Source organism: Brachypodium distachyon, chromosome 2, assembly GCF_000005505.3.
Source record: "Brachypodium distachyon strain Bd21 chromosome 2, Brachypodium_distachyon_v3.0, whole genome shotgun sequence".
NCBI classification, from domain to species: Eukaryota; Viridiplantae; Streptophyta; class Magnoliopsida; order Poales; family Poaceae; genus Brachypodium; species Brachypodium distachyon.
Genome location: NC_016132.3, coordinates 56925282 through 56947697, shown reverse-complemented (window position 1 = coordinate 56947697; position 22416 = coordinate 56925282). Strand labels below are relative to the sequence as shown.

The 22416-nt window shown below is 44.2% G+C and overlaps 4 protein-coding genes and 1 non-coding gene across 7 annotated transcripts; 1 reads left to right on the top strand and 4 right to left on the bottom strand.

The window, feature by feature from the left end:
• Positions 1–863: 863 nt before the first annotated feature.
• Positions 864–4703, top strand: LOC100833561. 3 transcript variants are annotated; one of them, XM_010234469.3, is made up of 4 exons: positions 897–1048; positions 1197–1451; positions 3954–4035; positions 4280–4703. In XM_010234469.3, exons 2-4 carry the CDS (start codon positions 1311–1313, stop codon positions 4513–4515), a joined length of 459 nt encoding a protein of 152 aa, XP_010232771.1. In that variant the 5' UTR covers positions 897–1048; positions 1197–1310; the 3' UTR covers positions 4516–4703. The 3 variants fall into 3 exon arrangements, with proteins under 3 accessions (XP_010232770.1, XP_010232771.1, XP_003564984.1); XM_010234468.3 differs by having other exon boundaries at positions 864–1451; XM_003564936.4 differs by having other exon boundaries at positions 904–1451; positions 4283–4676.
• A 512-nt stretch (positions 4704–5215) lies between these two features.
• LOC100826847 (trihelix transcription factor ASR3) lies at positions 5216–7362 on the bottom strand. Its single transcript, XM_003567376.4, has 3 exons — positions 6140–7362; positions 5991–6041; positions 5216–5904 (listed from the first exon to the last, which is right to left on the bottom strand). The coding sequence occupies exons 1-3, from the start codon at positions 6789–6791 to the stop codon at positions 5609–5611; spliced, it is 999 nt and encodes a 332-aa protein (XP_003567424.3). The 5' UTR covers positions 6792–7362; the 3' UTR covers positions 5216–5608.
• A 495-nt stretch (positions 7363–7857) lies between these two features.
• LOC100833051 (histone-lysine N-methyltransferase, H3 lysine-9 specific SUVH4) lies at positions 7858–15018 on the bottom strand. The gene is made up of 17 exons (XM_003564935.4): positions 14963–15018; positions 14670–14845; positions 13748–14214; positions 13604–13666; positions 13397–13477; positions 13246–13300; positions 13001–13110; positions 11420–11599; positions 10710–10808; positions 10482–10580; positions 10216–10265; positions 9922–10010; positions 9353–9515; positions 9158–9263; positions 8699–8881; positions 8292–8522; positions 7858–8221 (listed from the first exon to the last, which is right to left on the bottom strand). Exons 1-17 carry the CDS (start codon positions 15016–15018, stop codon positions 8108–8110), a joined length of 2322 nt encoding a protein of 773 aa, XP_003564983.2. The 3' UTR covers positions 7858–8107.
• A 3957-nt stretch (positions 15019–18975) lies between these two features.
• Positions 18976–19047, bottom strand: TRNAK-UUU. Its single transcript has one exon. It is a non-coding gene; the product is annotated as a tRNA-Lys (tRNA).
• On the bottom strand, positions 19048–21606 carry LOC100832745 (phosphatidylinositol transfer protein 3). Its single transcript, XM_003564933.4, has 5 exons — positions 21301–21606; positions 20097–20361; positions 19854–19996; positions 19630–19740; positions 19048–19508 (listed from the first exon to the last, which is right to left on the bottom strand). The coding sequence occupies exons 1-5, from the start codon at positions 21394–21396 to the stop codon at positions 19380–19382; spliced, it is 744 nt and encodes a 247-aa protein (XP_003564981.1). The 5' UTR covers positions 21397–21606; the 3' UTR covers positions 19048–19379.
• Between the last annotated feature and the right edge of the window lie 810 nt (positions 21607–22416).

Sequence of the window (22416 nt, the reverse complement as noted above, 5' to 3'; positions counted from 1 at the left end):
CAGCTGATATGTTTTGATTTTCTTCATATGATTTTAACTATATGTCTGTCAGCTTTCAAAGCTAAATTAGCTAACGTTTCTAGCAGTCCTTCAATCTTCATGAATGATTCTTTTGTAACTGTTGACTCAGATGCATTAAGCTCTTAACAATAAGCTCTCTTTCTTTGAATTTCAGGCTGCATTGTTAAAATTTGTCTTTGTAGATGTTTCTTTTTTGTCACAACAACAACCTAATTAAGAGCTGTAGATCACAGACATCTTTGTTGATTCAAGCAATACTACACTTTCGGTGTGGGTGGGCATTGAATGCATGCCAGTGGTTCTATTGGTTTTTTGCTCTACATTGGTGTTTGTGAGGGTAGTTCCTCTTTGCCTACTCATTAAAAAATCGGTTGGTTTGCTCTTTCTTGTTCTGTTATTTAGAATATTCTCCTTGTGTAAGTTTAAGGATGTGATAGTATAATCATTTCATACTAGACGACACTAAAGATACCTAGAGGTACTATACCTAAAGAGCACTTTGATTCTCCATTTTATACTATACTACAGCCATTTGTTTCTTTTGACTGGCCCTCTTTGCAATACCCGCCCTGCTGATTTCATTTTTAATTTTCACGCTGTAAGGTGCCAAGAACTGAGTTCTTATGCCATATATGATTGCCGAATACACAAAGCAGCTTGTGTCTGCAAGATTCTTATGGAAATATAAAGAACAATATATAATCTTTGGGCGGTTCTTTATTGCATATTATATTGTTGTACTGTCACATTTCACATTCCATCATGACCATTTTACTGGCCTTGCTCTTAAGCACTTGAATTGGAGAGCACTGCAAGTAATCTATCTGCTATGGTGGTTTGTTTCTGTACAGTTGACAAGAGCGAAAATGGTTCAGGTCAGGAATCCAATACAAAGTGGGCCACTTATGCACAATTGGAAATTGCCACCAGCCTCCATGACAGTGATGTGTTTATATCCCAGTCACCCAATGAACTGCCTTGAAATAGCAAACTGTATTGTCTTCGCGAATGATTTCCCATCTGATAAGTAAGTATTCGATTGTGTCACTTTGTGTGATTGCCGGTGTTCACCTTCCATTCTATACCTAATTTTATCCAGGAGGGATTAAAATATTTGGATTCCATGGGGTGGTCTCCATAAGCTATTTGTTACTCTTCCTCTCTCTTTTTCCCAGGACTAGTATATAAAGAGGAGGGAGCTTTTGTGCTATCTTCAGACAAAAGCCTACAAGGAAAAGGAGAGATCAAGAGAGAGGTGAGGGAGCTCCACCGAAAGGGGAGCAGCCAGCATGCAGGAGCATGGTGGACAAGAAGATGACATAGGGAGTGGATGCAGTAGGAGGAGCACGGTTGGATCAGATGCAACCATGGGCGGCACAGAAATCAAGCTGCAAGCTTTAAGGTTCGCAGAGGACCTCTCCCTCCCTTCGGTATGTATGATCTCTCTTCCTCTCTCCCAAGCTTGATCATGAAATCTCTAATGGCTCTGCTTCTAATCTGCAAACCCAACTCTGATCACATCCACGGTCTGGTTGTATTTCCCTGAAGTTCCACAAACCACTAGTATGTTCCTGAATCGATTGCTTCTTTTCCTGGTTCCGTTGTACTCCCATTTCGCAATGCAAGTCGTGACTTCGTGAACGGCATGCACAACAAGAATCTCTTCCCATTTCTCAATGCACTAGTCCTTCAATGCCCCCACTATTCCATATAGTAATCCCATTTTTCTTGGTAACAATGTTATAGTACACTACGCGGCATTCAGTCTTGCCATGCTATTGTTCCGGATACTCAAGCCCCCCCCCCCCCCCCCCCCCACCACATTTTCAATCACTTTCGCCTCTAAACTTCTAGCGTAAAGGTAGGTAAAAAAGTCGCTGTTGCATCAATCTGCCGCAAAATTCCACTTCTGCACACGAACAAACACTTCTTTAGTATCTGCTCTAGAAGGAAGCAGAAACCAAAGTGCTGAGATCAGAATGATCTCACTCCATTCTCTTAGCACACAAGTAGACAATAATTAGCTTAGCTGTATACATCCTCATGGTCATGGAGCAGCGGTAAGAATCTCACGGTAGTCACAGACACGTAGCTAGCCATGGCAGCAGTAGACAGACGACTTGTAGTACTTCAATTGGGGGTGTCGGTTGCGTGCTTTGCTGGCAGAGAAGCTTGCTCTTGGAGAGTTGGAGGTGAAACCATAAAAAACCGGTGCCCATGTGTGCTTGCCATTAGGTTCCAGAGGGAGAGAGATTAAGACTGGTTTTTTGTTGTGTCTTGGCTCTTGACCGCCTACTGCACCTGACATCACGTGCGTCCATCGAGCCGTTAACTGGGAACATTATTGCACGGGTCAGACTCAGAACACTGTATCCAAATGGATTCCCATCAATACAAAGTACTACCAAGTCAGCAGGACAAACGACTAAATGCCCTGCTCTATAAATCTCAACATCCCCTGGGTCATTATCTTTGTGTATTCCGTAGATCTATTTTCCTACTCTGTATTCCCGTAGTCAAATGTATTCCCGTAGTCAAATACAGCACATGCTCTACTAAATGCCTTCTTTGACCTTCAAACTTACCAGACATCTATTCAGTATTTACTTATGAATTTCTTTTGGTGAATTAACTAATGCAAGTAGTGAACATCCTTTTCATTCGTTCTTTGAATACATTATATACTATATGCATGTGTTGCACTGCTGTGCACGTGGACAAGTTGAACCATGCAAATTAACCATCTGAAAAAAAGATTTGATCCAGTCCACCAAAAACATTTCACCGTCAGCTAGCTAGCCAGGGTGTACAGTTTTGACCCAACATCTCTGCGCATGTGGGTGCACCTGCACAGAAAGAAGAAGAAAACAGTAATTTATATAGCAAATTAATGCCTAACATGGACATCCTTAAGACTACAATTGAAAGAGATTAGTATGTATGTATAATCCCTATCTGTGATAGAATATTGTTAAGACGTCGATCTTAACTAGGGATGGTATATAAATACGCCACGTGAGGATGGGGACTGCCCATATTATTATACCCTGATAGTGATATACGCACGCATACATACATGCAGACATGCATATACATGTCTTGTACGTATCTGTATAGCTTGTTTCTAGTTTAAGATGTTCTCTGGTGAAAATACCAAGAGCCGTTAAGATGTTAGTGTCATCTTAACGATATTGGACAACAGGAATCAACGTTTTAATTACCCACCCGACAGTAAGGTACGAGAGGCACCACTTGGGCACAATATATGCATTATTTGCCCGCCCGGCCTGGCATGCTTGTGTTGTAATCTCTGTCCTCACTAGAGATCACAACGCTAGCTATATGAATGCATCCAGACATCCAGTCACAGGAGTACTACACGTGAAGAGTTTACAATACAAGCAGCAGCAGCAGTAGCTTAAATTAACTTATCACGTCATGCCATGCCGTAGATCAGGCAGCAGCCAGCAAATAAGCAAGCAAACAAATACTCCTATTCCTAGCCAGTAGAAGTACGTGCAGTCATGTGTATCCATAATGAGAGGAGAGGAATTTGCAGGTGCCAATCAGTGGCGAGATAGACTGGTTAGGTGAAACTAGATTAGGGTTGCTAATTGCTACAACCACTCAAGTTGTTAACCCTTCACCATTAACCATGGTCGGTAGCTAATTAATAATTACGTCAAGCCTAACACAGTACTAGCACATTGGTTAGTGGCTAACTTAATTAACTGGGAGTACTGATGGTAATGAGCATACATATAGCTACCTTGCCTAGCTGGTCGCTTGCTCCTTTGCTTAATTGCGTAAAAGCAATGCATATTTATATGGGTGCTGAATCGATGATGATGTTTATGATAGAGCTAGCTAGCTTAATTAGCCAGAGGGGATGCTGGGAATTGAAATTAAATGGAATTTGGGAATGCTCGCAGGTGCAGGTGGTGGTGATGAGCGCCAACATGGGCTGTTCGCACTGCCGACAGCGGGTCACCAAGGTGGTAACCAAGATGAACGGTAAGGATCTAAATTAACCGACGTTTCACGGCTCCCTTTTTAAATTCTTCCAAAATTCCTATGAAAATCCTAGATACACATCGTTGTCACACCGACAAATGATACTTGTCGTGTCGCAAACAAAGAAATCATTTTCAGTTTAACCACGAAATTGTCAACATGTGCTAGCTAGCTGCAACATTTGTGGTGTGTCCATTTGTACTTGGTGCTAATGCATCCCGGTTTGTTTGGTTAATTAATCTAGCAGGGCTGCTGGACTACATGGTGGATTTCGGGAAGAAGGAAGTGACGGTGAGGGGGACGGTGCTGCACACCAAAAAGAAGAGCAAGAAGAGGAAGAAGCACAAGGAGGATGATAATAATGGAGCTGTTGACAGCAGCTGGGAGAATAGATCGTCGTCCTCCTCCTCCTCATCTTCGCTTGCTTCCAACCAAAGCTCCAGGACATTGTCCTGGTTCTTGGGATGCTACGGTTCATAGCTAGCTGGTAGAATAAAGTTTAGTTATTACTGTTGTGATCTAGTTGTATTTCTTTTTACTTCTTATTCTTTCTTTACATATATTTTGTATTTTTTCTGGGAAATAATGTATGCTTGTATAGCAATGTGTATATCATTTCCTCGCATGGACGCTGTCCTATAGCTATAATCCCATGTTTTTGCAAGACAGTGCACATTACTAATTCGGTGCTTATGATTTGCAAGTACCAAACGGAACCATCTAGAATTACAAGTAATGTAGATGTCGCTTCCAACCAAAGCTAACAGTCTCATCCAACGTATCGAGTATAGCCGGGCCCAGTCCTTCTATCACACCCAGAGAATGAGATCCATTGTCCATCCATGTAGGGCACTGTGCCACCCATCCTAATGATGACCTCTCCCTTTTAATTTCATCGTCATCGTTACATACATATATGGCAAATACAACCGTGCAGATCCTGATTGTAGGAGGGGGCCAAGATTGGTGGTGCGGGGCAAAAGTGAGATCCGGAGCTGAAAGAAAGACAATGAGGAAGGATAAAATGCCAGCGAAATTTTAGATGTGAAGGTCTGATCTGGCTGTTATCTGCGCCAACTGATAACTGATCCGAAAAGCAGGAACAGATCGATCAGTCAGTCCAATTGTTATATGTATGACTGTATATTATCACCCTGTAGAGTCACCCTGGACGGTTTCATTCTAGGATGTGCAGTAATCGATCGATCAGCACAGATCCAGTTGTTCAGGTTATCTCTAATAAGACTGTATCTCAATAATCCCATTGATGGATCACCTGGATGGCTTCCAGACTTTAGTCGTCCTGCAGTTCCAGCCCAGGGGAATCTGCAGCCGGACTAGCCAGAAACATCACTTTAAACCAACATTATTCACTATTCGCAACTGTACTAGGAGTACCCCATATAATCAACCAAACCAAGCGACCATTATCCTGTAGAATCGTATATACGGAAAGGTCCTTCTTTTAATGTATCTACCTAGCAATATCATTCTGAATCTCCGAAGGACTTGAGAAGATCATGACCTCACTTTGATCTACGGTACGCTCAAGGCTTTAATGAATCGATCTGCGTCAGAGCTTGTCGGCGATCCTGGAGACGGCGTCGGCGAGGCGGTTGACGGCGGCGAGCAGCGCCGCCCGGTGCTCCCTGTCGGACTCCGCGCTCGCCCGTTGCGCCTCCAGCTGTTCCGCCAGCACCCGGTTGCCCCTCTCCAGCGCCTCCGTCACCTGTCTCCCGATCACGCTCGTCGTCGCTGTCGCGGCCGTTGCGGTGCCTTCTGCCCCGACTCCGGCGCCGAATGTGGCCTCGCTGTCCTGCTGCGACGTCGAGTTCTTGTCCGACCCCGGCTTCTTCGCGCTCTCCGTCGCTGCCCGCCCAAACAAAACAAAACAAATGCTTGATTTGATTTGATTTGATTTGGGAACATCTGAAGGAATTCTTCCAAGTTCATACCTGGATCGGAGCATTCGTGCTGGGAGGAGGCCGGCGGGACGTACATCCTGGCTGCAAGAGGAGAAACGGGGAATTCAAAATCAAATCAATGGAGTTTTCAGGAATCGGCCAAGACCGGAGGGGATTGCTATTAGAATGTGTAGAGTGACCTGAGATGGGCATGACCAAGACCGGCGGCGGCGGCGGCGTCTGGGCCGGCATCGGCATCGGCATCGGAATCTGCTGATGGCCGCCGTCCTCGTCTTCGTCGTCGTCGAGATCCATCTCCTCGCCGGACTCCGCCGGCGGGAGCTTGACGGAGGCGGCGGCGCCGACGAGCGCGTCGTAGACCTCCCGGTCGAAGGACGACGGCAGCTGCCTGGCGCGCCGCTGCTCCCCGCGCATCTCCCAGAACGACGGCCGCGAGGACGAAGACTCGTCCTGCCCTTCCCCCTTCTTCTCTTCTTCTTCCTCTTCTTCCCCTTCCTTCTCCATGGACGTCTTCGTTTTCGTGTTCTTCTTCTCCCAGACGAGGATCTTCTTGAGGTCCCATGAGAGGTTGCCCCAGCGCTTGCGGCACTGCATGGGTCCCCGCTCCACGCCGTGCCGCCGGCAGTACCCCGACACCACCGCCCACTTGAGCCGCACCGGCTGCCCCTGCGCCGCCGCCGCCGCCCTCTGCTCCGTCGCGCGCTTCGCCTGGATCAGCACCAGCGTCTCGTGCCGCGTCCAACGCGGCAGCCGCGACCGGGGCGTCGTCGCCCCCGCCATTGCCGCCGGCGACAAGGAATCGCCGTTGCCGGTGCCGTTGGTAGCAGACATTGATCACGATCGATGGAGGACGATCGATGGACGGCGCACATCAGGATCACAGGAACACCCGGCCGGGATTTATCCTCTGCATTGGCCTCGTTGGACATTGAATCCGGCATCAAAGCTTGGCTTCTTTGCGACGAGCCCGAATTGGGAACAAGTTAAACCCCTGCGCCTGCACAGCTAATGTCGTCTCATTGGCACTTAGCCAAGAGTCATTGGCATACTACTCTACTTTACTGGCAGCAAAGCCAAAATCAGCAAGGATGTAAACTTGTAACAAAGCAGCAAATGCCATCTCACACACACACATACATATTCATCCATCTAAAAGAAGCTATAAATCCGTGCCACGGATAGAATTGATTTATTTTTTCAAGAAAATAATAGTACACTCGTCCCGTCCCATACTCACCCCGTCCCATATTAAGTGTGAAATATTACATGTATCTAGATATATTTAAGTATGGGAGTGTCTATTTCTCGGTCGCCTAAAAAATAGTTATTCTTCGGTCAACAATCGTAGCCTTCCAACGAAGATTTTCTTATCCATCGGATCTACATTAATCTCACACGAATCTCAATGATTGAATCAAAATGTTATTATCATCTACTAAGAAATAGTTAAATAGCAAAACCGTTGTAGTATATAGAGTAGATAGTATGAATTTGGTAAGGCATAATTAGATTACGTATGACAGCAATACAACAGAGATCTTGACACAGGGGCATGTGTTCATGTCTGCAGCCTCTCAAAGCCCAGTCTCATCTCTCTGTTGTTGAAGACCACTCCAGAATTTTGTGCTCTACCTAGCATTGCAATAGGAGTATATCAATCGTGGCAGTAACACGTCACCAGCATAACACAATTATATCATACCCACAACGCTACGAAAGAAAAAAAACTTGATGGTTGGTAGTAGTACAGAGTATGATTTTGACATCGGATCACTGCTCTTACAGCAGGTGTTGTTGTGTGATAACCAGAGTACAGAACAATAAGTGGTCAAGTAAGCAAGCCAATCATATATTAAGGGGGGAAAACCAAGAGATTTTGAAAGCAGAATGCACACACTAAAACTTCCAATGATTGATCAAATGTTCCATTGCTTATATGGACTCATTGTTCACAAAATATCATGTCCGGCATGTCATCCAAAGAAAACAAGAGCACTTGAGCTAATATGATAGCATAACCAGCTTGCCATCTACACTACGCAGAACAAAATGCTCTTCTTTTGCTAACAATCATAACATGTCCAGCTTGTCATATACACAGCTACCATGGCTGCATCCATACTCCTATACTAGAGCACAGCTGCAAACTAGTAAAGACGTTTCCGGCAATCGGGAGCACCACAGCAGCAAGGTAATTGGATAGTGTTGCCATCCTCTCCAACCACACTATCCAATACATACCCATAATCATACGAAAGCTCCTGCAAGTCAAAAGACCATTAGTGGTCCGAGTGCGATATTTCCAATATAAGAGAACCGAAATAAGCTAACCTGAAGAGGGAGTATCGTGTCCGCGGCAAATAGCATCACTTTGGCCAACTTAACCTCATTGTGTGAGCTCAAGACGCACTGGACAAACAGGTTGGGGTTACAACTGTGGTTTATGAACCTTGCAAAATTTCCAATGGAGCCAGCATCTATGCAGTACTCCGGTGCAGGCGGTGCCTCGGAGTCATTCTCAGTGTGAAGAGATGGCAGATGCATCTCGGACCCAGCTCTTTTCTGTAGAAGAGTGCAAACAAAACATTTAAGAACATTAGATTTTAGCTAAATATTTGTGGCGAAGGTAAAAGAAAGCCCTTACAAAAAAGAAAAAAAAACAAAGTCAACAAACACAGCAACGAGACTAATGATGTAGCACAAGGCAAATGAAAACTGAAGAATGGAAACATTAGTACCTCTCGTCCATCCAGACCCTTCATAGTCTGAAGACAATCGATGTCAAATATGTAGTTGTTCTGCAGCAAGCCAGATACTTCTTCAGTCCTCCTCAACACACCAACGTACTCGCAGATAGGGGCTCCGGGAAGGATTGTGTCCCAAGTCCGAACACCCCATCCTTTTGAAGCCGTCTTAAACACCTGCATACAGATTTAGCTTGTTGAGCAACACTGCAACATATCAGAGATAGGAAATGACAACTGAAAGAAGAACACTTGAATTATCAGATATGATTGTTGCAATTGTCACGGTATATAAAAAAAAACTTGGAATAACTGAAAATGCATAGTGACTGCGTGGAGTTCAGATTGTGGAAGAATGGGAATAGGCAGCGCAGGGTGAACAGTGCAGTTTAGACCAGCACTTCAACATAAAAGATATAGAAAATGTAACAGAAAGGAGAACACTTGCATTACCTCAAGGCGATGCTGCAAACCTTGCTGAGATGTCCTGTTTACGCAATTGCGGTTACAGCTGCAGTTAGCCCCGCATTCAAATACAATTGCTTTGGGCTCCACCAACCTAAAGAATGATTGTTAAAAATTTCAGCTCACAAAATTTATGCAAGAAATGATCTTTCTTAAAGACAGCAGTTGCGCATTCCACTTTACCTGCCAACATTTTTGAATGATACATAAGGTAGATCAGAACCATTGCGTTGAGCACATGCACAATTTGAGTTGCTAGCGCAATCTCCTTCACAATTGCAGCCAGCACAACTTGAAGGAATCTTGATGCCCTTCGAAATTTTTAGAGATTTGATGTACACGAAATCTCCAGCGTTGCCAAAGAACACAAAAATTAGCCACTAAAAAGAACTCCATATTTTGAAGACAGAAATCAGGATGTGGACACTAAAGAAAAGAATTGCAAGAAATAAGTTACTAAGTTCAACTGTCCGACAAATCTAATACTCCCTCCGTCCGGAAATAAGTGACTTGGATTTGTATAGATTCTTAGACAATCCAAGTCACATATTTCCGGACGGAGGGAGTATAAAATTAACACTGGTGAATATGTTTTCAGCTGCTATGAAAGAATGCAAGAAATATTCAATGCGTAAATTCTGGTCCTGAATTCAGTAGGCCTTAAAACAGTCACAAACACTGAGTGGAATATGCAGTCTAATGAAAAGATAATAAAGAACCGTATTAACCAAAACATATAAATAGTAACATACCAGGTGGAGCAACAGGTGGATCGTCAACCAAATTAGTAGCAGGAATCGGAATGTTCTCCTGCCCGCCCGAGATGTCATCACAAACCAACCTATCAAATAACAGGCAGCACATTTTTACTGTGATTTGGAAAGTGTGCACACTAATATTCCTATCACGACCAACAAAGATCGCAGATACATGGCATAGAAGTGGAGCAAACACTAAAAAATGTAGTTTGAGGCTACTTGTTTTAGAACATAAAACTCCATAAAATATTAGATCTTAAATGTACAATAGGAACTTGGATAATATACCCAGGTAATTCAGAAATTGTTCTGGGGGCTTCTGCACGAGTAAACCGCACCTGTAGAAACAAATATGGTATGAAGCACAAGAAGCAAGGCAAAGAACAAAAACACCAACAAAATATTTTAAATATCCAGCATCAAGATCCAAAAATCAGAAAACATTACTCATCAGATCACCCGAGGGTGTACCCAAGTTCAACCCACATGGTGCACAGGACACAGGGTAAAAATGAGATTTCCCTTCTATTTTAAATATCAACAAGCACATATACCTCAGAGGTTGTCAATGACGGTTGTCCCTCAATTCTCTTCAATTTATATTTGAAAACGACATGTCCCTGCACTCCATTCTGCACCCAGTCATCTACAACCTAAATATTAAAAACAGTGGAGAATAAAATTAGCCCAGAGGACAAAGCAGAACACTAAGTAGGTATGGCAAAGGAGGTCATCATTTATGATACAGGGTAAGCAGATTCAAGTGAAAGATAAAACCTTACCTTGTACAGGCCATCATAGGTGTAGACTTTGCCTGTGTAGCTATTCTTTGCTGTATGACCTCGAATAACTCGTACGGGATTACCATTATCCTTGCTATTCTGCAAAACGAAAAACAGATAAAATTTTACTATAACTATAGATGCATAAGAGCAAGAATAATAGGATGATGTAGGCTGGCTGTAAGGATTTGAATACTATATTTTTGCTGAGTTGGAGGAAAGAGAAGAGGAGAAAGAAAAGAAGTGGGCTGTTAGCTAACAGCCGGCTGCAGCATGTGCTCCTAGGCTCACTGTGAGAATGATATGTGGGCCAAGCATTAACAAAGTACTATATATTTATAGCTTACTATTATACATGTTGGCTATTGTGCTGGGTAGGTGACATGGCATAAGCTAATGGCCAGCAGCAGGCTGCACTATTAATCTTGCTCTAAGATCAGGGGCGTTGTGAACTGGAAGAGAAAACGTCTTTAATTGGATGGAATACAGAAAGTTGACTATATTTACCCCAAAGCCAAAAGATACAAAACTGCACATAATTCAAGTGAAATAAACAGCTACCATAATTGTATAGCAAACAAAAACCAGCATTTTAGAAGGTTCAAACTAGACAAAATAAAATGAGGAACTAATCTGCCATCTACATCAATTCAAACAAGGACAAAATTTACTCAAAGGACAAGCAATAAATAAGAACAATTGAAACTTACCTTCAATGCCAAATTCCCACGTTGCAATAGTTGAGAACCAATTTGGCGATGGTTACCAAGTAAATCATTTCCTCCTTGGCCGGTATAAATAATTTCATCAGCCTTATCCAGATCATCTTCATATATCCCCGACATGACAATGCAAGTTGCCAATGGGAAAGTTAAGTTCTCATACTCCTTCTGCTTAAATGTCAAAAGTATTAATTAACAAAAATACCAAACAAGCATACATGTTTCTTTTCGAAGCAGTTCTTTGTTTGCATCTGAACTTGGAAATAAATAGCAGGTAACTTGTCCAACATTTAGGAACTGATTACAACTGAAAGCAGCAAATCATTTCAACAGTTGGGAGAGCAAAAGGGATTGCTATGGTTGAATAACCTACAGTCACACAAAGTGACAAGGGCATGTACAAAGCCAAAGTCAGCTGCTGACTATTGTAATCAAAAGTTCAAAACATCATATAGGGTCAACCGAAAGACATCTTATACAGTGGATTGCCTCTTAAGTTCCATGACTTGTGTCTACAGAGAGTCAACGCTAAGAGACAGCGGCTCACAAAGGCTTTGTGGTCGACCCTGCAGTTTTAACTCTTTGGTAAATGTAAGCTCTGTTCTCTCTGATCTTGTTATGAAAAAGATATGTAAAGTTGCATGCACCAACCAGTTCACCCAAAAGTTCATACTGATAGAGAAAGGTGAGAAATTCACATATACTCTAACTCGCCCCCTTGCATCTGGCTCTCTCAGGACTGAACGTGGACAGAAATGGGCTACAGGTTATTTATTTAAATTGTGCGCCAGCCAACTCGATATTAATAAGAATAGTTGTGGCTCTGGCCTACATCAATCCCGTGTCTAAGGTCATGACAGGACGGGATGGGACGAGATAGGAAGGAGGATGTTCAAATATATCGTCCACCTCTCTCCATCAGCTCAAGTTTTTGGATGAACTGGTCAGGTGCATCAATTCAGTAAGATGAAGCTAAGGGGGAGGAGACCCCTCAATGTTCGTCCTAAGATAGAAGGTGTGTAAACTAAAACCCTGGTTGGCTGAGTCTAACCTTGCCTCTCTAGCCATCTCCCCCTAGCAGAGCTGATATGGCTACATCTTTGCCTACCATCAATATTACTGCTATAACAAATGTCACCATTGAGGCATTGCATATGTTGAGCAAGAAGATCTTTCTGTGCAAGCAGAAAGATGTGTACACTCCAAAATATATCAGTTTTGCATACAAAGAAGAGCGAGAAGTATTGGTAAATATAATGTGCATTTGTGCAAGCATGCTACCGGCTTGCATGCAACAAAGGTGAAGCCATGTCAAAGCCAAGCCATCACAGAGTTCACAAGGAGAAAGGGGAAAATGTGCATGAAACTAAACAAGAGATGGAGGCGTCCAGCTGAGGCATATCAAGAGCTGCCCCTACATTTGCATATATGGCAGGACAGAAAGCCAAAGTACATGAAACGAGTATATTGGGACCAACCAAGGTGAAGTTCCACCACTGGATGAATAAAAGAGTAAAAACTCGGCCTATATGTGACTATTAGTTCTACGGAAATGTCCACAACAGTTACCTTTTCTCGGTATTTCATTCCCATGTAGTCAATTCCATTCAGCCAATGGCTATGAATGCCCAACACGACCATCTCCGCACGAGAATAAAATTGATCCCCAACGTCAATCCCTAAGAAGGAGAATAACATGGTAACAATACATCCCTAAGGTTCAATTGAATTTAATATGTTGCGAATATAAAATTGATATAATTGCTCCCAATAAAATTTAAAAAATTCTCGATGTGATAACAGGATAGACTAACCTGGTAGATGTCCTATCCTTTTCTCCGGATAAAGCACGGAATTGCTTTCTTGCATCTAATATTTCAACAGTTACAAAAAGGTCAACAAAAATAAACTGAAGCAGGTTTTCACTTCTCAATAAAGATTTAAAGGAAGAGAACAAGACGATACCTTTGTAATTGCTTTCAAGTCAGGCCGCTTCGAAGGGCGTTTCTCTTTCTTCTCGTCCTCACTGTCTTTCTTGCCACCCTTCTACATTAACAAGGACAAAAGAACTCACACATTTGCCCATTCACCACAGGAAGCAGGATTCATACCACAAGGAGAAGGGCGAAATGACACATAGAAATATAATTTGAATTGCGCAAACATTCACACCTTTTTGGCATTTTCCTTGGCCGCAATCTCCTGTATCACCGCCTGTGCTCTGTTCTGCTCTTCCTGCACCCAGACAATCACAATGTCAGACAAAACACCATACTGAACTAAAAGGAACCTGAACATTCAGACACACAAGGCAACCTGGACAAGGTGGAGATAGTGGCTGTTGAATGCCCGCAAGGTTTCTTTCACCCGCAGCTTGGCACTCTTTCCATTGCCTGTCGCATCGTCCTCCTCAGCAGCTCCGGCGAAATCAGGACAAGAAATCGGTTCCGTGACAGGCACCGGCTTCCTTTCCGTGGCCTCGACCTTGGCACTCTTCCTAGCCGGCTTCACAGGAACCTGCGCCACCGGGTCGTGGTTCTCCTCGTCCCTCTTCTTCTTAGGGCGGGCCCGGCGGGCGGTGGACTCCTTGGGCTCCTCTCGCTCCGCGTAGGTGGCGGGGCGTGGCCTGTTGAGGCACCGAGCGCTGCGCCGCAGCACAAGCTCCGCCGCCTCCGGGGGCGGCGTTGCGGGAGTGGCGCCGGTGAATAGCGGGTCCGGCACCGGCGCCACCTCCATCACAGCAACCGAATCCGTCGCCTCCATCGACGGGAGCTCGACAAGACCTGCCGAAACACAGGGGGAAAAAAATCAGCCACTCTGCTCTCATCCCGCTCTTCGATTCCACGCCACTAAGAAAATTCTCAGTCAAGAGAGAACCAGGGTAGATCAGCCTGAAGGAAATGGAGCAGGAACGCACGCCCGAAAATCCCCCCAACAAAAACCCCAAAAGCTACCACCAGATGACCCAAAAACCCCGTGTCTGAACCAAGCTAGCACCAGATGACCGAAAATCCTCACCATGTCTGAACGAAACATCTAACCTTCAACCCCCAATCCCACCAGCCAGAATAGATGAAGATGGATAATCCGCGGAAAATCGAGCAGATCAGGTGACTAACAAAACCCCGCTCTCCCGTACACAACGAAGCCGACAACACTGCACCCAAATCACACCCTCTACAAGCGCAGCACGACGAACGCGACACGGATTAACCAGATCAGATTGAGAACAACTCACCGTCGCTGGTGCCGAAGAGGAGGAGAAACCGAGCCGTCAGCAGGCAGAAGGAACAGGAAGGCGAAAGGGAGGAGAGCCGCAATAGAAGAAGGGCGTGGGGGAAACAGAGGAGAGAGCTAAATAGCACGAGGCCCCGGCCGCTTTGCCATTCCAAGGGCGAGTTTACACTGCTGCCCCTGGAACTCCGAGATATTTACTTCCTAGTACCACAGAGGCCGGGTTTGAATTTGAGGGTGGGCGCCCGGAGGTAAAGGCCATCGGACGGCCGAGGAATCAGGATTCAGGATTCGAACCGCGGGCCTTCGGCGCAGCCGCACGATGGGGTAGTCAAATCCGCGCGCCAGTGCATCTCAACGGGCCAATACCCAATCCGTGTCGTGAATTGCCTCTTTCCTACTTCGTGCCTGCCGGTGATAGCTTGACAGGCTATAGCTTTGCTCAGTAAAATTTGGGGTTTCCATTTGCATTCACAAGGTTACTTTTCCTTGTTTCCCGTGCGAGCCACCGATTGTATTTGTTGGGTGTTTTGAAATTTTGAATATGTTCCTTTCCCTCGTGATTTATCGTGCTGCTAGTTCTATTTTTTCTTTTCTTTTTATCGAGGCATTGTCATCTTCTATAGATGATGTATTTTCAATTTATCAGAAAAAAAAAGATGAAGGGGTAGAATGGTAAATCAATCAACCATGCCGCATCGCTGGCATTTACTAGCCATAATGGCTGCCAGTAAGACGGTACGAGCGGGGTGTGGGACAGTGCTATGGTTAAGTATACAAACCAGCCACATCAATGCATTTTGAAAAATAAATACATATCCCAGCTGTCGTCACTACAATAATATAGACAGCATACACAACTAGCGATGTGCCAAAACCAACCACGGTAATTGCATGTTAATTGTTGAGCTGGCGCAAAATAAAATTTAGTTGTAACAAGAGCCACGCATATGTATTTTAAATAGTAATTATTTTTCCTTTATTTATCCATGGCAACGTATCATGTGAATCTTACCTTTACCGTGCATCCATGCATTCGGACGAGCTCAGCCCAACGATAAAAATCCATCGGCTCAAATCTAAACAAGGGTTATCTGCCCGCTTCATCACCTAACAATCATCTCGTTTTGTAAAACATCCCCTAATCCCTCTGATTAATCCAATCATGCTTCCTGTCCGGCTACCCCTAATCCTGGAGTTGCTCCTCTGTCAGGCGACGGTGACCCAATCCCTCTAGTTCACCCTAATTCTGGCATTGCTTTCGAACCTAGATGCGATGGTGACCAGTACGCATCCCACTCAAGTCTCAAGGGTCTCTGCCAACCATGAGGTAACTAGGACCTAGAGGGTTGGAAGGCTACCTCGACGATGAATGCAGGGCCATGTTCCACGGCAACGATAGTCGAAGAAGAGCTAAACAACATCCCCTAACGGCCTCCTACGATTGTCACATCTGTCTCATAGAAAGTTGTAGAACAACTAGTGTTATGCTTAATGCTTAGTGAGTAATTGGTAGTTGTATTTGCAACATAATGAATGGTACAGTAGGACATGCTTTCATGAGTAAACTGTCTAAACTGTTTTCCAAGATGGTATGGGTTGTTCAGGTCAGAATCTTGGTTGGCCTTCTACCATGTTAGTTTTATTGGTATTTGGCAAGAAACTTGCCTCTTTGGACTTGCAAGAAGAATCATTGAATTCATGTTGGAAAACACTGGCTAGTTTAGACTTCAGTTGTGTGGTCAACGCATGCATTGTTCAGTAAACCTTTTAAATTAGAGAAGGCATGGTGATGGTTTTGTTCAGTGTTGAGATCACTACCATAATTTTATGTAAGATGTAAATTCATCCACAAAAGCATGCTCAAATTTTACAGTGCTACAACAACTATAATAACATTACATTGACAAACGGCACTTGTTGTTTTGTCAGATGCAAATTTGAGCAAAAACATAGGCCCTCCAATCTTGAATCTGTCACTAGAAAATCTTACCTAGAAATTTTCTACAAATGAAATTCTGATATTTTGGTGACTTAACAAAAATAATTTGGAATTGCAAGCATGGTCATTACTTAAAATTCTCAATTTCAAAAAACATGGAACAACAACCTTCCAATAGCAGTGAAAAGGCCACATGCATGCCTTATGTACCGCTCCAATTTAGTAATACTTTCTATGTTAATATTCTATAACAATTTCGCAAACATCAATATTTTCACAATCGAGTCAGATTTAATTGTACATAATGTTAACGCTCATAACCTACCTGACTTCAGTACATCAAAGTATAAATCATAAGATAAATAAAATCAATGTTTACTTGCCTGGAATTTTTGTTGGTAACAGAAATTACCATTTGGCTCAATGCCTTGCACGATCACTCTCTCATCCCCTTACTTCTTTTGTTTGGACAGTAGACTATCATGAAATACAATCTGATTGCACCAGCATAGCAATCACTACGTTTGTCTGTGACGCGACGCCAGGGTTCTCCACGGTCGTCAAGCCGCCAGGTTCTACTTTCTTTGCCATCGGCAGAGGACTTAGAGCGGGACGCTGGTTACCTTCGCCGGACGGAGGAGCAACGCCAAGATTAGGGTAGCTGGACGGGAGGCACGATTGGATGAATCAGAGGGATTAGGGGTGTTTTGCAAAACGAGATAATTGTTAAGTGAGGAAGCGGGCAGGTAAATGCAAAATTCTTTATTTAGATTTGAGCTGATGAATCTATCATTGGGCTAAGATCGTCCGGATGCACGGTAGAAATGAGATTCACATTATACGTTGCCTTTATCCATGTGTACATACAGTTGTACCTATGAGATGTTTTAGAATTTGAATATGTCGTTTCACCTCAAATTATGCAAGTTAACGTGGTTTCTTTTCATTAGTATTCCCATTCGAGGCCTTATTGTATTCGTTTTGAAATTCTGAATATGTTGTTTTGCTTCGTGTTCTTCTCGTTTTATTCTTTCTCCTCTCTTTTTTGAGACACTATTATTTTCAGCAAGTGAAAGTATTTTAAACTTATGAGAACGAAAAAAATTAGATGAATGGGTAGAATGATAAATCAATAACCATGCCGCATCATGTATTTTTTAGTAGCCATAGTGATTGATAGTAAGACGGTATGAGCTGGGTATGGAACAGGGTTGTGGTTAATTATACAGATTAGCCATCAATGCATTTTGAAAAACATATACATATTACAGTTGTCGTCACTACAATAAATGCAAACATCATACACAATCAGCGATGCGCCAAAAACATTTTGTAGCCACGATAATTGTCTATTAATTGTTGAGTTAGTGTAATATAAAATTTAGTCCCAAACAGGAGACACACAAATGTATTTTAAGTAAATAATAATTAATTTCTTTTATTTATTCATGTGTAGGCACAGTTGTACCTACGAGATGTGTTGGCCGAGGAAAAATTGATGCAATTCTTAGTCTACATGCTTGCGTCAACCTAGGTTTATTTAGATGTTGTGTCACCTTAGCCAGCATAATGATAAATTCTCGAAAGGGAACTTCATGATAGACAATAGAAATTATCTCCTCACTAAACCTTTCCACTAAAGGATAGAATCATGAGATATGTGAATACAAGAACTTCAATAGCTTGTTACTAATGAATATTGTGTCTTCTACTAAATGATAGAACATTGTGAGATATTTGAACACAACAACTTCAATGGATGTCGTGCATGCCGCGTACTAAAGGTGTGTTTGGGACAACTACACGGATGTGGCGTAGCGGGTCATTCATAGCTTTGTTGTGGCCAATTTAGAAATGCAACGAGACAAATCTAGAAAGCATCTCTCAAAATATCCACAGCTCCAACTCCACGGGAAAATGGAACTACGAATGACCAGCTCCACCAAAACTGTGAAGTTGAATATGTCCTAAACACGTCCTAAAACTGCAGTCACAACAACTAGATAATCTAGTTGGAATACATATTCATTTTTCAACGTGTGCAAGTTACAAAGCGTTAGAAATCACCACTTGTCACTTAGAAAAGTGAACGACAAGCCACACATGGTAGTTTAAAAAAAAAAAAGACAAGCCACACATAGCCTCTTCGACGCAATATAACTTTATTGATAAATAATGGCGAAGTGGTAATAGTTACACGACAAAAGTCATGTCACGTCAAGTGACGATAGCGGCGCGACAAACAAAACTAAGGTTAACAATCAAACAAAACGTGGCCCGCAATTTATTTCCGCAGCACCGGTCCAGAATGTACTAGCATCGGAGTGAATTATGAAGTGCAAAATGTATAAAGAGCAGGCTGAAAAATCGCCGTCCGTGGGGATCGAACCCACGACCACGTGGTTAAAAGCCACGCGCTCTACCACTGAGCTAGGACGGCTAGTGTGCCATTGAAAATAAAATATTATTTAGTTCTAATCCCTTCAGGCAAGAGATGACCACAGCAGAAGCAAAGACCGACAAATGTGATAAGCTGACGATGAAGATACACCAGCACCAGGTTGGCACTGCGGGCTTCCTTTTCATGGTTACTCCGAACCAAATGAAATTAGCACGGGGCTACAATTAAGTAGTATTGGCAGTCTTAACAGCGTGATGATCAGCTGCATGCACGCCGTTTGTTTCATGAGTGCTACTCCGTATATGTTCTGTATGTGACAACACCGAGATGGTAGCAATCAGATACGTTCTGCACTGCATCGATGGATCACATTAAGCTAGTGGGCTCGCTCCGTCGAGGGGAACAAGGGGCAGCTTCCCGCCGTACTTCTCGGGGAGCTGGCTCTCGTCCATCTCCCGCCGCAGCGTCTCCTCCAGATTCTTGTCGTCCACGAACACAAACTGAAGAAATGGATTGAGATGAAGGAGCGAAAATTCAGATACTTTTTTAATGTCGGAAAAATGAATCAGAAATAGCATGTCATCAGTGAGGTGCAGCGTTGCAGATTTACAAGTACTGTACCTTGTCCCTGGTGTTGGCGTCGATGAAGGGGTACACCATCTTCCATGCCTTCATGAAGATGTAGGGCACGTGGATCATCAGCGCCTTGCCCAGCCTCTCCGGGTAGTAACTCTGCCAAGTAGTGCCGTGCCAGCCAACAAAATTCGATCAGAACAGCTCAAGTAGCCAACCATCCTTTCATTTCGCATTGATTCAGATAGCTAGGAGCAAATGGAGAGACCTACCTGCATGATCTCTATGGCCGCAATGTAGGCCCGGACGTCGCAGTTGGAGTAGCCCCAGCCCTTGAGGTCCACGATCACCAGGAACTTGTCCTGCCCTCGTGGGATCCTGCCGCAGATGCTGTCCAGCAAGTAGACGATAAACCCTGCACACAACAGAAACAAAGAAGAATAAAAAAGACGGCTCGCTCCGATTCTAAATTCTTGTCGTTGTATATGCATATGGGATATGGCGTGCGTGCGTACGCTTGTGCTCGGCCATGTCGCGGTTGGCGGAGTAGTGGTTGGCGGGGAAGGCGAGCAGGACGGGGCGGCCGGCGCGGTCCACGCCGCCCATCCGCGCCTTGTCCTGCGACAGCTCCACGCGCACCTGCTCCGCCGGCATCGTGCCGCCGCCCGGCAGGGCCAGCTCCCGGCGCCACGACACGAACTTAAGCAGCATCGCCGACGCCTTCCCCACGTCCTGATCCCGCGCGCGCAGGAACCTCCGCAGACTCATGTTGTCCACTTCCTGTATGTATGTGCAACACAAATTAACCCAACTGACTGACTGACTGACTGTGAGAACCCTTTCTCCCTTCTTCTTTTTTTCTTTTACTGCCGGCCTACCCTGTGAATCAATTCTGATTCCTTTATATTGTCTCTCGAATTTACTCATTGATGATTCAGACATCCAGATAGATTGGAAACCGCTGAATTTTGTTCTACTGCCTGCCCTCTCCCGTGTTCGAATTTTACTCGCTCGATTGATTAATCAATCCGGTACTGTACGTGCTGAACTTTAGTCTGAATCTGATTGTGCTAACGTGCTGCCCATCCCGTGTATACCGTGTGCCTCTTTGATCGAGCATATTCCGTTGCTTGCGATACGATTGGGAAAAGCAAAGAAATACAAGGGCCATGCTTCACGTGGCTAGCTACGGGTGTAACTAGATGCGAAGTCTACGGATATAACTAGATGCGAGGTGATCAATAGTACACCCTGTCACTTCCTAATTACTTTGGTCAACGATCGAGCAACCTCTTCTTCTTTCTAATATGAACCCCATATCATCAGTTAGCTAGATTACTTTAATCAACTGCCAAAGATCGATGTTGATTACGTGACAATATATTATTAGTGACAAGCTAGTTACGGTCCATACCTTAAAGTATAATTAACAGAAGTACAGAACACGTTCTCCCATAGGCCGGGAGAAGACCGGAGCACCAGGCAATTCGGGCATGAAGAAACAGATCCACAGGGGGAAAAGAAGCTCACTAGAACGCGGAGATCGGTTAATCTAATCACACGTAATTAACGAGTAAGATGCCTAGCAGAATTCCTCCAAGCGTCCACAGATGAAGAAGTACGGAGTATAAGAATTAAGGGTGGATGACAAGAACGATCGACGACCGTAAAGAAGCAGAGGAATCAGAGTTATCGATGTAAGAGCAAATTGTACGGTACCTTGACATGCGGGTCCTGGGCTTCCGCCATGGCCCGCAGCTCGGCGACCTTGAGCCACTCCCCTTCCCCAGCGTCTCCCCCTCCGCTGCTCCCCATCGATATATGCTGCTGGCCCCTCCTCTTCTGCTCCTTCTTCTCCGGGAAGCAGACAGATAGATGGGCAGCTCGAACACTGATACGGCAAGCGGGAGATCGAGGAGTCTTCTGTCTTCTGTGTGTGTCTGGCTGAGGAGAAGCTAGGGTAGGAAAGGGTGTACTGATACGCAACACACAAAAACAAGCAGCTTTGACTAGCTACAATTAAATTAGCTAAGGAGAGATGGGAATATTGAGCGAGTTTCTGTGGAGGAGGATGCTCCGCTGCTTCTGTCTTGTCGCGTCCGTGCGTAGGAGACTAGTACCATTTTTGTTTTCTCGCGCTCTTTTTTCTCAGTTGAGTCACTGTCGCCACCAGTTGATCCGGGCATGTGTGTTTACTTTCAGTTCCATACTTAGCCCAAGCTGATTCCCTCCTTGGAATTTCTAGAGGCCGGCGGAATTCTCTGGCCAAGGCTTCCTTCCTTCCTTGATTTGCCCATGATAATTTAGTTAATACTCCGTATTTGGCAAGGGAAAAAAATACTGGCTAATATACGAAACAGAGAGGAAGGATAGGCAAGGAGATTGCTGACGACTCTGCACCTAAATGTAAGGAGCGGGGCTTTTAATTTTGTTGGTTTTATGCACGATCACCAGACATATTGGTTATAAGTCTATTTCGATCATAACTTTTGTTGGTCTTATGCATGATCAGGAGACATATTGGTTGTACGTCTATTTCGATCATACTCGTAGTGTATATTGCGTGGCACCGTGCATGCGCCTCCGCCGTCGCCTTCACTTCTCTTCCATTTCCTGCGTCACAGTCGCAAAGTCAAGCGCCACCGCTGCATTTGGGTTACAGAGAGAAAAGAGGACGAATTGTTTCTTTTTAGCGAAAAGAGGAAGAATTGCTGTCTGTGTCCGTGCAGGCCAGGCTTGAGTTCCCGGGGCCTGGCTCCGTCCAACGGTAAACGGGCCCCCAAAGTGGCCGAAACACCTGCAGTAGGCCCTTAGGTTTTTGCTTTCAGTTTGCAC

Excerpts from the sequence above, each read along its gene's own strand:
- LOC100826847 (XM_003567376.4), bottom strand. The coding sequence starts at position 6,791 with ATGTCTGCTACCAACGGCACCGGCAACGGCGATTCCTTGTCGCCGGCG. Across the intron at positions 6,042-6,139 it reads CTTGGTCATGCCCATCTCAG|CCAGGATGTACGTCCCGCCG; the intron begins GTCACTCTACAC and ends CTCCTCTTGCAG. Across the intron at positions 5,905-5,990 it reads GCACGAATGCTCCGATCCAG|CGACGGAGAGCGCGAAGAAG; the intron begins GTATGAACTTGG and ends TTGGGCGGGCAG.
- LOC100832745 (XM_003564933.4), bottom strand. The coding sequence starts at position 21,396 with ATGGGGAGCAGCGGAGGGGGAGACGCTGGGGAAGGGGAGTGGCTCAAG. Across the intron at positions 20,362-21,300 it reads CCCAGGACCCGCATGTCAAG|GAAGTGGACAACATGAGTCT; the intron begins GTACCGTACAAT and ends ACATACATACAG. Across the intron at positions 19,741-19,853 it reads CGGCCATAGAGATCATGCAG|AGTTACTACCCGGAGAGGCT; the intron begins GTAGGTCTCTCC and ends ACTACTTGGCAG.
- LOC100833561 (XM_010234468.3), top strand. The coding sequence starts at position 1,311 with ATGCAGGAGCATGGTGGACAAGAAGATGACATAGGGAGTGGATGCAGT. Across the intron at positions 1,452-3,953 it reads AGGACCTCTCCCTCCCTTCG|GTGCAGGTGGTGGTGATGAG; the intron begins GTATGTATGATC and ends GAATGCTCGCAG. Across the intron at positions 4,036-4,279 it reads GGTGGTAACCAAGATGAACG|CAGGGCTGCTGGACTACATG; the intron begins GTAAGGATCTAA and ends TAATTAATCTAG.
- LOC100833051 (XM_003564935.4), bottom strand. The coding sequence starts at position 15,018 with ATGCACTGGCGCGCGGATTTGACTACCCCATCGTGCGGCTGCGCCGAA. Across the intron at positions 14,215-14,669 it reads CCTCTTCGGCACCAGCGACG|GTCTTGTCGAGCTCCCGTCG; the intron begins GTGAGTTGTTCT and ends GTGTTTCGGCAG. Across the intron at positions 13,301-13,396 it reads ACTTGAAAGCAATTACAAAG|ATGCAAGAAAGCAATTCCGT; the intron begins GTATCGTCTTGT and ends TTGAAATATTAG.